This window comes from Scylla paramamosain, chromosome 31 (assembly GCF_035594125.1).
Source record: "Scylla paramamosain isolate STU-SP2022 chromosome 31, ASM3559412v1, whole genome shotgun sequence".
NCBI lineage: Eukaryota > Metazoa > Arthropoda > Malacostraca > Decapoda > Portunidae > Scylla > Scylla paramamosain.
The window spans coordinates 11,250,924-11,263,816 of record NC_087181.1 but is presented as its reverse complement, the minus strand read 5'-3'; the positions used below and the strand labels follow the sequence as shown (position 1 = coordinate 11,263,816).

Sequence of the window (12,893 nt, the reverse complement as noted above, 5' to 3'; positions counted from 1 at the left end):
GCAAAAGTAAGAAAAGAGAGAACACATTTTTTCCTGGCCACGAGGAATTCATTAAGTCATGTGTGGCCAGGGGAGAGTTGTCCAGAGTCGTCATCAGGTCTGGCCAGGATAGATTTGGCCAGGATAGGTGTGGTCGTTGTCAGGATTGTCCAGGGTAGGTTTGGTTCATCATCAAGTTTATCCACGGTAGGTTTGGTGGTCAGCAGGTGTGGCCAGGATAGGTTTGGCCTACGTTTAGTCATCATCATCATCAGGTGTGGCCAGGGGAGATTTGGCCTCTGCTTAGTCATCATCAGGAGTGGCCAGGGGAGATTTGGCCTCCGCTTAGTCATCATCAGGTGTGGCCAGGGGAGATTTGGCCCAAATTTAGTCATCATCAGGTGTGGCCAGGGGAGATTTGGCCTAAGGTCAGTCATCATCAGGTGTGGCCAGGGGAGATTTGGCCTCCGTTTAGTCATCATCAGGTGTGGCCAGGGGAGATTTGGCCTCCGTTTAGTCATCATCAGGTGTGGCCAGGGGAGATTTGGCCTCTGCTTAGTCATCATCAGGTGTGGCCAGGAGAGATTTGGCCTCCGTTTAGTCATCATCAGGTGTGGCCAGGGGAGATTTGGCCTAAGGTCAGTCATCATCAGGTGTGGCCAGGGGAGATTTGGCCTCCGTTTAGTCATCATCAGGTGTGGCCAGGGGAGATTTGGCCTCTGCTTAGTCATCATCAGGTGTGGCCAGGGGAGATTTGGCCTAAAGTCAATCATCATCAAATGTGGCCAGGGGAGATTTGGCCTCCGTTTAGTCATCATCAGGTGTGGCCAGGGGAGATTTGGCCCAAATTTAGTCATCATCAGGTGTGGCCAGGGGAGATTTGGCCTACGTTTAGTCATCATCAGGTGTGGCCAGGGGAGATTTGGCCCAAATTTAGTCATCATCAGGTATGGCCAGGGGAGATTTGGCCTACGTTTAGTCATCATCAGGTGTGGCCAGGGGAGATTTGGCCTACGTTTAGTCATCATCAGGTGTGGCCAGGGGAGATTTGGCCTACGTTTAGTCATCATCAGGTGTGGCCAGGGGAGATTTGGCCTACGTTTAGTCATCATCAGGTGTGGCCAGGGGAGATTTGGCCTACGTTTATTAATCATCAGGTTTAGTGATCATCAGGTGTGGCCAGGGGAGATTTGGCCAGCATAAGTCAGGTGATCGGGGCAGCAGTCTCAGTCAGCGGGGCCTGGTTCCCTCATCAGGAGGAACTGTCCGGTGGATTGGTCATCCTGGAACTGGCCCGTGATGAGCTGCAGTACGGGGAATTCTCCCTCGCACAGTTCGCCAGCGATGAACTGCACGGTGAGGGACTCCCCATCGAAATACTCGCCTGTGTAATACCGCCCCAGGTAATATTCGCCAGTTGGGGACTGGCTGTGAGAGTATTCAGGCGAATGGAGTTTGGTCATGGGAGCCTTGAATTGTGGGCTCTTGGCTGTCTCATGGCGGGTTTTGTTGGCCTCGCAGGCAGGGTGCTCCAACACGGGAGCGTCGTCCTGCCCGTGGGCTGCTTTGTTCTTCTTGGCGCGCCAGCGCCGGGCCTGCTCCCGGCCCTTCCGGGCGGCCTCGGCTCTGCACCGGGCCACCCGCTTCTGCTCCTCGGTGAGCTGGGTCTTGCTGTAGTCGAATCGTTCTCCGTATAGTACCATTTTTAATCTTAATTGTTTTATTTAATAATCGAAAAGGCAACTGGAAATGGGAAAGTGTGAAAAATTAGCCAAGAGGATAGTGAAGAGAATAAAAGATAAGGGAAAGCATTAAAACAGCAAGATAACAAAATGAAAAGCAGTAAACAAAGAGAACCAAACAGAAAACACAATGTGAATCAAATCGAACAATAATCTGAAAAAAAAAAAACGAAAGACTGGAAGAAAAAAAACATTACGTCAACTCTAAAAGCAATCACAAATCTTAACTATAACTATGTGTGTGTGTGTGTGTGTGTGTGTGTGACCGAAAGAGAGAGAGAGAGAGAGAGAGAGAGAGAGAGAGAGAGAGAGAGAGAGAGAGAGAGAGAGAGAGAGAGAGAGAGAGAGGGAGAGAGAGAGAGAGAGAGAAAGGGGATGTGGGTGGAGGAAGTTAAGGAAGGAGGAAAGGAAAGGTGGTGAGGCAGCTTAGCCCCAGCTCTGAAATCGCAGGGGACGCAGTTCAGGTCACCAATTCCCTCCATCAACTGAAGTATTTATGAACTTTTTTTATAACATACATTCATAAATTGTGTACATATCTGCGCTATATATATCACTCCCCCTATGTGAGAAGGACACTGAATCAATATTTACAACAAAAATTTTTTAAATATCGGTTACACGAGTTGGCTTAAAGAAAGAAAGGGACACACACACACACACACACACACACACACACACACACACACACACATTACGTTTAATACATTAGATTAGATAGTGTGAATTGTTACAAACAGCTCTGTTAAGACCAGTGTGTGTGTGTGTGTGTGTGTGTGTGAGAGAGAGAAAGAGAGAGAGAGAGAGAGAGAGAGAGAGAGAGGGGGAGGGGTTAGGCCTCTCCTACTACCTCACCTGCCAATTATAGAAAGGTGTGGGTGGGGCCTGTTTGGGGGGTATCGCCAGCTTAGGTGACAATAGCGGTAGTAGTGGTGGTAATATCAAAAGTTGTTGTTGTTGTTGTTGTTGTTGTTGTTGTTGCTGTTGTTGTTGTATATTCCTGTTACTACTACTTTTATTTATGGGACTGCTTCTATTATTGATATTACTACTACTGCTGCATGCTGCCTTGCCTCCTGATGTTACTGTGGCACCTTTGGGCGTTGCTGGGATGAAGGAACAGTGAGATTGGGTGTTACTGTGTGAACGAGGAGAGAGAAGTAATGTGTTTACTGTGGTACTTTTGACCGTTGCTGGGGTGAAGGGAGAGACAGATTAAGTGCTAGTTTAGTTTTCCCTGTACTGTGGTGGGAATAGAAAGAGACAGGGCGTTTACAAGTAGTTTGGCGTTTGCTGTGACACCCTTGACTATTGGTGGAGTGAATGGAGAGATATAATCAGCTTAGTGTTTATTGAGGAAAAAAAGTGAAGGAAGTTACGATAAGGCTGGTAGGGGGGAAGGGTTACAAGAATGAGGGAGATAGAGAGAAGGTTCTAGTACAGAGTAGAGGAATAATCTAAGGGACAGAGATACGGTGTTTGTTTAGGGTAGAGATGTGAAGTAAGGGGCGTGGATAAGGTACACACACTGCTGCTGGGCTAGGTATGGTTTATCATGGTGGTTATTTATGTCTTGTTTGCAGTTGCTTCCAGAGGTAAAAAAAAAAATATCATGTAGTTGATTTTGCTCTCACTAAAAACTGTACACATAAACGTATTTAGGGGGTACGGGGAGCTGCAAAAACTGTTTATATTATCACCTGCTAGGTCGGTATAGTGTGTCATGTGATATGTCTGTTTTTGTGTACAGTTTTTTTTACAGAAATTAAAATTTTGGGTAAATATCGAACTGATTAGCTCTCACTAAAGATTATACACGAGAACAAAACACTGTAAGGAAAGGTGTACAAAGCCAGCAAGCCTACACGTGGCAGTCCCTGTTTATTTAGGATAATTTACATCGTTGCATTACGATTACCTAGTAACAGTGCTCGGGAAGTGTCCATGCTTCATTGCTAACTCGTGCTAGGATCCAGACAGTCGTTCATAAGTACCCAGTTCCTTTCCTCGCCTAAGGTATCAAGTAAACACATTTTTTTTGACGTAATCTGTATTTTATAATTTCAGGTACACAATCATCATAAACTCTATATAAGATACTAATTTATATTGTACGGCACTTCTATTACCTAATTGGCGTTACCCGGTAGGACTGAACGCCGTGATGCGCTGGCAAGTAACCATCACTTAACACTTGTACATATTCTTCAGCTTGGCCCAGTCCACCTCACTCAGGCCAACGCGCTGTCCGATATGCGCGTTGGGGTCCTGGAGGAGGAGAATGTAGATGCAATTAAACGGAGAGCAAAACGATGGTCTGGAGGTACAGGAACCATACTCTGAAACCTTTTAACGTTATTTCGACTATTTTAAACAGGTTGTAGTAGAAGATGAGGGGATTTCAAGAACGTTTTCATGATTCTAGTGACAGTTTAACAAGGATTCTGCGTCATTAGTGGGCCAAACGAACTATCTAGGTTAGGTTGTTACGAAGAAAATGAAGAAACAGAAAAAAAAACCCAGGAATATCGTTGTTATCCAATTATCCTTGTCTACCTTACTGAAAATTACGGAAGAAGTGAAGAAACAAGAAAAAAAAAAGAGAGTATTGTTATTATCCTCCTTCGTCTCCTAACGTACCTTGGTCACGATAGTCTTCTCGCCGTTGGCTGAGAACGCATGGGCCGAGTAGTGCATGACGGAGCCGTAGTCGTAGTCCTCGCCGAAACCGCTGATCACGCTGCTTGAGTACTTGTTGAAGTTGTGCTCGTGTCCTGGGGAAGGGAAGGTACGTCAGTGTGTCAGTAGTGTTAGAAGTGTTGATGTTTAGAGTGGGCTAGACTAGGAAGGAGTGGTGATAGAGTTTTCAGAGGCCACAAAGGTGATCATCCGGGTTTTCAAGAGTGTTTCCTGTTAATAATGTAGAAATCTTGTTGATATGTTGCTAGAACCGTAAAAACACCCTTAAAAACCGCGTCATTTCAACCAGAACCCTTTGAAAGCAGTGGAGGTGCGGAGCAGAAGTGTTTCAAAATAAGGTCTTATCAGATCCAATGTACAACTCAGTAAACACAGAAGGCAAACACATAGCCACGCACCAGCCTCAATGTTCTCCCACATGATGGTCACGTAGTCGTCTCTGTCGTAGCGGGACTGCTCGTGGTGGAAGCCCAGAGCGTGGAGCATCTCGTGAAGCGTGGAGCCGAACTTGTCAAGGCACCACTGGGGGTAGTTGATGCTCTGCCTGCCGCCTCGCTTGCCTACTGAGCTGTGGCACCCGTCGTTGTTACTGGCGAGGGGTGAGAAATAGTTTAAGGAATAGCGTGTGAAGATATCCCATAGAAAAGTGGATGGATTTTTTAGTAGTCCTTATAATCAATATGTACTTCTTCCAACGTTTCATTATCTAATATGAACAATTTTTAACGTGTTCTAGTGGACGTTATTGGTGTTTTCAAGGTTTCAAGAAGCTATACCATGGAAAAGTTACTTGATTTGTGAAAAACCCCTTGAATCCAATACCTGCTTCTTTCAATGATTCATAATCTAATCTCGTTGGTTTTTGACGAGCTCTAGTGGAAGTTGTAGGTGTTTTCAAGGTGCTTTCACGGCTGACAGTAGTTTAAATCTCTATCATCATCTAATCTTAACTACTTTTAACATGTTCCTGTAGAGGGATTCTCAACCTTTTGCAAGCTGGCCTCTCCAAAGCTGGTTCAGTGCAGTTGGGGCGCCCCTCCTCCCTGCGCCACCCACTCAGCCCTTTCCCCAACTGTGCCACCATAGATCGATAAAATCAGATAGATAAATAGATTAATAAATGGAGGGCATTATAGCTACATCTCCTTTGTCCTAATAGCCAGTGAGTCCATGATTTTCTGTGATTTTTTTCCCCCTCCCGTCCTATGCTTGCGCCCAAATAGCAGTGTCCGCGCCATCCCCCAGGGGCCACCCCCCACCCCCGTTGAGAACCGCTGTTTTAGTGGAAATTATTGGTGTTTTCAAGGTGTTTTCATGACTGACCATAGTTTAACAGTCTCATCATCTAATCCAGAAAGTTGACATGGTTTAGTGGAAGCTATTAGTGTTTTCAAAGCCAAATTACGTCACTCATAAATCTATCGGACTTATCATTAATTCATTCAATGCTGACGCTTTTAACGTGCTGCAGTGGAAGCAATTAATGTTTTTAAAGCCAAATTACACGTCACTCATAAATCTATCGAACATATCATCAGTTTCTTCAACGCTAACGTTTCAACGCAGTATTCATCGGTCCTTACTCGTGCTTGAAGAGAATGTAGTCGCTCTCACTGGTGCGCTCGTGAAAGGAGATGCAGCCTGCCGTTTGTGTCTCGTACTCGTTCATGGCTTTCCTCACCTTGTCCTTGTTGGATTCAGCTGGAGAGGACGAAGACAAGGTGTTAAGTGGAAGGCAAGGTGTTGGATCATCTGTAGTCTTATTTTACGTGGTTTCTGGGAAGCTATGGGTGATTGGAGTGTACGGTTCATGTATAATCTTTGGGTACAGCTGGGGTCTTGCGGATATAGATGCATACTGATAGACATTTTGTAACTCTCTTGTCGGTTAGTAGTGAAAGTCATGGTAAGAGATAGAAGTGGGATCTCTCTCTCTCTCTCTCTCTCTCTCTCTCTCTCTCTCTCTCTCTCTCTCTCTCTCTCTCTCTCTCTCTCTCTCTCTCTCTCTCTCTCTCTCTTACAGTAGGTAGTGTCGAACTCGTAAGCCACCCTTCCTCCCGGCCAGCGGTACTTCTCGTCAATAAGTCCATTCCTGCCCATGAGGGGGAGGGGCAGCACGATATCGCCCTCGAAGTAGTCACCAAGCTCGTCAGGGTTCACCAGAGACTGCGGCGTCCATTCCTTGCCCGTCTCTGGGGAAAGAAACAAAGGATGTGGTACGGAAGAATGTTAGGAAGGAGAACGGTTGTGGTCTGTGCTAAGGAAAATGTCAGAAAGGAAGAAAAGTTGTGGTCTGTGCCAAGAAAAAATGTTAAAAAGGAAGGAAATTAGTAGGGATCTGTGGTAAGGAAGAACGATGAAAACGAAAGGGGCAAGTAGTGAGAAACTTTTATGATAAGCAAGCATGAGAATTTCAAGATTTATAAGTGATGGGGATAAGAGTGTTAGACGGGGAATATGAACAGTGGGGAGAGGATAGATTACCTTTGTGATGAGAGTATTACATAGAAGAGGAAAATACTAGTAAAGGCAGAATAAGCAAGTTTTATGATAAGTAAGCATAAGTGTTATGAAAGAAAAAAAACAGTAGGGAGAGAACAAATGATATTTGTTGCAGTTAAGTATGAGAGTTTCAGAAAAGAAAGGAAAACAATATAGATAGAATTAACAAGCTCTGTGATGCAATATTAGTAAGGAAAAGCAGATTAGTAGACAAACTCGTAAGAATAGTAAAGAAGCATTATAACTACTATGCTTGATACAACTGAGTCTAATCCAGTACTTTTAACAGAGACTTGTGAATCTAGGAAGTTACTAAGCCACTGATCGAGCGACTGATACGATAAATAACACTAGAATCATACAGCATAACATGAACTCAAGAGGGAAGCAAGAAACTAAATTAGAGAGCCATCACAGAGCCATAACTCACTAGGGAATCTCCGGTCAGGGGCGGCGAGGGCCAGAGAGGCGAGGGCTGCAAGCAGGACAATGGATGCTACTCCCTTCATTTTGGCGAGTGACTGGGCTTGGCTTGACTAACAGTACTGCCTTGACGGTGTAATGTAGAGCAAGGGACGGATGGACTTGTTTATATATGTGTGTTTTCAAGGTTCCATGTGTGTGTGTGTGTGTGTGTGTGTGTGTATGTGTGTGTGTGTGTGTGTGTGTGTGTTATCTTGTTGGTATTGTTTTTGTGTTATTGTTTTTGTGTTTTTGTTTTTCTCATGGTGTTTTTGTTTTTCTCATGGTATTTTTGTTATCGTTGTTTGTAGGTGTTAACGTTGTTTTTGTTTTTGTTATTATTATTATTATTATTATTATTATTATTATTATTATTATTATTATTATTATTATTATTTTTATTATTATTATTATTATTATTATTATTATTATTATTATTATTATTATTATTATTATTATTATTTTGATATTATTGTTATTATTACTTTTTTTTTACTAATTACCATGTTCATGTGTCTAGCTGAGAGAGAGAGAGAGAGAGAGAGAGAGAGAGAGAGAGAGAGAGAGAGAGAGAGAGAAAGAGAGTCTTACCTTGGGATAAAGAGCAATGAGAATGGACATGTGTGTGTATGTGTGTGTGTGTGTGTGTGTGTGTGTGTGTGTGTGTGTGTGTGTGTGTGTGTGTGTGTGTGTGTAGTTACGTAACCTTAGATAGAAAGAAAAAAAGGCACGAATAAATACACCTGTCCATGTAAATTATGCTAAGTAAGAATGGCTTGTGAAATGCTGAGTTTTTAAAAGGTTACGTAAAGAATTTTGGGAGGATTCGTAAAAAAAAAAAAAAAAAAAAAAAAAATTCAGTACCTTTGACGGTGATGTTTATTGATGGTGCGTCCTGGCGGCAGTTTGTCAAAAGGTACTGCCTACATTGCTTGGCCGATGAACTAGAAGTGAGTGGGAGTGTTTGGTGCTTGTGTGTGTGTGTGTGTGTGTGTGCTGGAGTGGTGGTGGTGGTGGTGGTGGTGGTGGTAGTGGTGGTAATATTAAAAGTTGTTGTTGTTTTTGTTTTTGTTGTTGGTGGTGGTGTTGGTGTTCTATATTGCTGTTACTATTACTTTATATTATTGGTACTACTACTACTACTACTACTACTACCTCCCTCAACTTTTCTTCATTAACTTCTGCAACATATGCGGTCTTAGATCTAATTTTCAATCTGTAGAACACCACCTCTCCTCTACTAAACCTCATCTTCTTTTCCTTACTGAAACACAGGTGTCTAAGGCAACTGACAGTAGCCCCTCTTCTGTTCCCACCAACTTTCTCTATCCTCATTTTCAATCCAGAGCTGGATGTTGCGTTTATGTGCGCAACGACTTAACTTGATCTCGTGCCCACGCTTCTAAATTTTCCGAGTTTTCCACCATTTGCCTACGACTACAGAGTCACTCTCAAACTAAATTTATCTGTGCTGTATACCTCTCACCTAACTCCTCTGACCATAAGAAATTCCTTGACTACTTAACTTCCAAAGTGGAGCACATTCTGACTCTTCCCTTTTACAGAGATCTCCATTCTTGGAAACTTCAATGTTCACCGCCAGCTTTGGCTTTCCTCTCCCTTCACTGACCATCCTGGTGAACTAGCCTTCAACTTTGTTATCCTCCACGACCTAGAGGAACTGGTGCACACCCTACTTGTATTCCTGACCGTCTTGGAGATACGCCCAACATTCTTGACCTTTTTCTAACCCCTAATCCTTCTGCTTATGCTGTCACCCTTTCTTCTCCGTTGGGCTCCTCCGATCACAATCTCATACCTGTATCTTGTTCTATCGCTGCAGTCCCTCCTCAGGATCCCTCTAAGCGGAGATGCCTCTGGCGTTTTACCTCTGCTAGTTGGGAGGACCTAAGGAGGAATTCTGTTGATTTTCCTTGGAATGACTACTGCTTCCGTGTGAGAGACCTGTCTCTGTGTGCCGAGCGCATAACAGAGGTGATAGTGTCTGGCATGGAGGCGTACATTCCTCACTCTTTTTCTTGACCTAAACCTTGGTTTAACACAGCCTGTTCATGATAGAGAGATGGCCCATAAAAGGCACTTGAGCCTTCCATCACCAGAATATCATGCACTATATTTCTGCCCGGAACCTTTGCCAAGTCTATTCTCCAACTAGCCAAAAACTCCTTCATTAATAGAAAGTGTCAAAATCTTTCAAGATCTAACTCTCCTCGTGACTTCTGGCATCTAGCCAAAAATACATCCAATAACTTTGCTTCTTCTTTCCCTCCTTTATTTCAACCAGATGGCACCACTGATATCACATCTATCTCTAAAGCTGAAATCTTCGCTCAAACCTTTGCTAAAAACTCTACCTTGGACGATTCAGGGCTTGTTCCTCCCTCTCATTCATCCTCTGACTACTTCATGCTTCCTATTAAAATTCTTCACAGTGATGTTTTCCATGGCCTCGCTGGCCTAAACCCTCGGAAGGCTTGTGGACCTCATGGAGTCCCTCCTAATTGTTCTCCGAAATTGCGCCTCCGTGCTTGCACCTTCCCTAATCAAATTCTTTCAACTCTTTCAACATCTACCTTTTCTTCTTGCTGTAAGTTTGCCTACATTCAGGCTGTTCCTAAAAAGGTTGACCGTTCCAGTCCCTCAAACTACCGCCCTATTTCTTTAATTTCATGCCTAAAGTTTTTGAATCTATCCTCAACAGGAAGATTCTTAAACATCTATCACTTCACAAGCTTCTATCTCATCGCCAGTATGGGTTCCGTCAAGGCCGCTCTACTAGTGATCTTCTGACTTTCCTTACTAAGTCTTGCTCATCCTCTTTTAGAAGTTTTGATTAAACTTTTGTTGTTGCCTTGGACATATCAAAAGCTTTTAATAGAGTCTGGTACAAAGCTTTGATTTCCAAACTACTCTCCTACGGCTACTATCCTTCTCTTTGTAACTCCATATCAACTTTCCTTTCTGACCGTTCTATTGCTGCTGTGGTAGACGGTCACTGTTCTTCTAAATCTATTAACAGTGGTGTTCCTCAAGGTTCTGTTCTGTCACCCACTCTCTTCCCATTATTCATTAATGGTCTTCTAAACCAAACTTCTTTTCCTATCCACTCCTATGCACTTTTCCACGTCTTTTCGTTGACGTCTAACCCTTCAGGAAGTAAACAGTTCACGCAAGGAAGCCATAGAACACTTGATTTCTGATCTCTCTAAAATTTCTGATTGGGGCAGGAGCAAACTTAGTATTGTTCAGTGCCTCAAAAACTCAATTCCTTCCTCTATCAACTCGACACAACCTTCCAGACAACTATCATCTCTTCTCTAATGAAATTCAGCTGTCCCCCTCTTCTACACTGAACATCCTCGGTCTGTCCTTTATTTATTATCTAAACTGGAAACTTCACATCTTATTAGCCAAAACAGCTTCTATGAAGTTAAGCGTTCTGAGATGTCTCCGCCAGTTTTTCTTACCCTTCCAGCTGCCAACTCTGTACAAGAGTATGTGAAGCATACTCCATGTATGAAGTATGCTTCACATGTCTTGGCGGGGGGGTTGGGGGCGGTTTCACTCATACCGCTCTTCTAGACAGGGTGGAATCAAAAGCCTTTCTCATCACTTCCTCTCCTCTAACTGACTGTATTCAACCTCTTTCTCATCGCCGCATTGTTGCATCCCTTGCTATCTTCTACTGCTATTTTCATTCTAATTGCTCTTCTGATCTCGCTAATTGCACGTCTCCTCTTCTCCCGCGGCCTCGCTATTCTCTCACCCCTATTCTGTCCATCTCTCTAATGCAAGAGTTTACCAGTAATCTCAGTCATTCATCCCTTTCTCTGGTAAACTCTGGAACTCCCTGCCTGCTTTTGTATTTCCACCTTCCTATGACTTGAATTCCTTCAAGAGGGAGGTTTCAAGACACTTATCCTTCAATTTTTGACTACTGCTTTGGACCCTATTCAGGGACCGGCATCTCAGTGGGCCTTTTTTATTTTTATCTTTTTTTGGGGGGGGGATTTTGTTGCCCTTGGCCGGTGCCTGTCCTACATGAAAAAAAAAAAAAATACCATAATCAATCCACACTTTTTTATTTCCCCCTTTAAACAAACAAACAGTTTCAACAATATATATATATATATATATATATATATATATATATATATATATATATATATATATATATATATATATATATATATATATATATATATATATATATATATATATATATATATATATATATATATATATCTTTATTTTTTCTCTTACACTCCTACATTCATTTCACAGTACTTTAATTCCACTCACAATATTAAACCTGATACGTATATTATATTAAAATCTACGAATACCAACAAATATTTCTTCATATACGAGTAATTTAGTTATATAATAATTTCGTATAATTCTCATATAAATTATAAATATGGCTCCCTTTTTTTCCTTTTTTCATCTTTTTTTTCCCCATTTTTCCCTGAGCGAGTCGTTTGTCTTAAGGAGAGGACGTTTACCGTAATGGATGTGCATATGTTACGTGTTCTTTTTAGTCCCCGCAAGGCTGCGTGCCCTGTGGAGGTGCCTGGGTCTGTTACTGAGGAAAACTGTTTCTTGGGACTCGGGGTGACTGGGTCTGGGTCTCTTACTAACAAACACCGCCTCGTGTGTAACCATTGTCTTACTGAGGTGTGGGAACTGAGTGGGTGTGTTGGTGGGTCAATGGATGTAGTTTCTAGGTACAGGGACTGACTGACTGACTGACTGACTGACTGACTGACTGACTGACTGACTGATTGATTGGCTGATTCACTGACTGACTGACTGACTGACTGACTGACTGACTGACTGACTGATTGATTGGCTGATTCACTGACTGACTGACTGACTGACTGACTGACTGACTGACTGATTGACTGACTGACTGACTGATTGATTGGCTGATTCACTGACTGACTGACTGACTGACTGACTGACTGACTGACTGACTGATTGATTGGCTGATTCACTGACTGACTGACTGACTGACTGACTGACTGACTGACTGACTGATTGACTGACTGACTGACTGACTAACTGACTGACTGACTGACTGACTGACTAACTGACTGATTAACTAACAATTCAAAAATATGCACCGGGAGAAGGTAAAAAAAAGTTTCTACAGGTCAGACAGAGAGAGAGAGAGAGAGAGAGAGAGAGAGAGAGAGAGAGAGAGAGAGAGAGAGAGAGAGAGAGAGAGAGAGGAAACAAATTCAGACCTAAAAATAGAAAATAAAGACGATTTAAAACGCCATATAGAACAAAAACAAACGCCTTACACTCACTCACACACACACACACACACACACACAGAGAGAGAGAGAGAGAGAGAGAGAGAGAGAGAGAGAGAGAGAGAGAGAGAGAGAGAGAGAGAGAGACATACACACTTATCCATACCTGTCATCTCACACCTGCTGTAATAACTCACTGACAGACCTCATTACACTCATCACAAGG

At 42.9% G+C, this 12,893-nt stretch overlaps 1 protein-coding gene across 1 annotated transcript; it reads right to left on the bottom strand.

Annotated features, from left to right (window-relative positions):
- Nucleotides 1-3,752: 3,752 nt before the first annotated feature.
- Nucleotides 3,753-7,509, bottom strand: LOC135116485 (zinc metalloproteinase nas-4-like). Its single transcript, XM_064033974.1, has 6 exons — nucleotides 7,354-7,509; nucleotides 6,443-6,613; nucleotides 6,005-6,122; nucleotides 4,820-5,010; nucleotides 4,362-4,495; nucleotides 3,753-3,989 (listed from the first exon to the last, which is right to left on the bottom strand). The coding sequence occupies exons 1-6, from the start codon at nucleotides 7,430-7,432 to the stop codon at nucleotides 3,909-3,911; spliced, it is 774 nt and encodes a 257-aa protein (XP_063890044.1). The 5' UTR covers nucleotides 7,433-7,509; the 3' UTR covers nucleotides 3,753-3,908.
- Nucleotides 7,510-12,893: the final 5,384 nt, after the last annotated feature.

Excerpts from the sequence above, each read along its gene's own strand:
- LOC135116485 (XM_064033974.1), bottom strand. The coding sequence starts at position 7,432 with ATGAAGGGAGTAGCATCCATTGTCCTGCTTGCAGCCCTCGCCTCTCTG. Across the intron at positions 4,496-4,819 it reads GTGGGAGAACATTGAGGCTG|GACACGAGCACAACTTCAAC; the intron begins GTGCGTGGCTAT and ends TCCCTTCCCCAG. Across the intron at positions 3,990-4,361 it reads AGAAGACTATCGTGACCAAG|GACCCCAACGCGCATATCGG; the intron begins GTACGTTAGGAG and ends CTCCTCCTCCAG.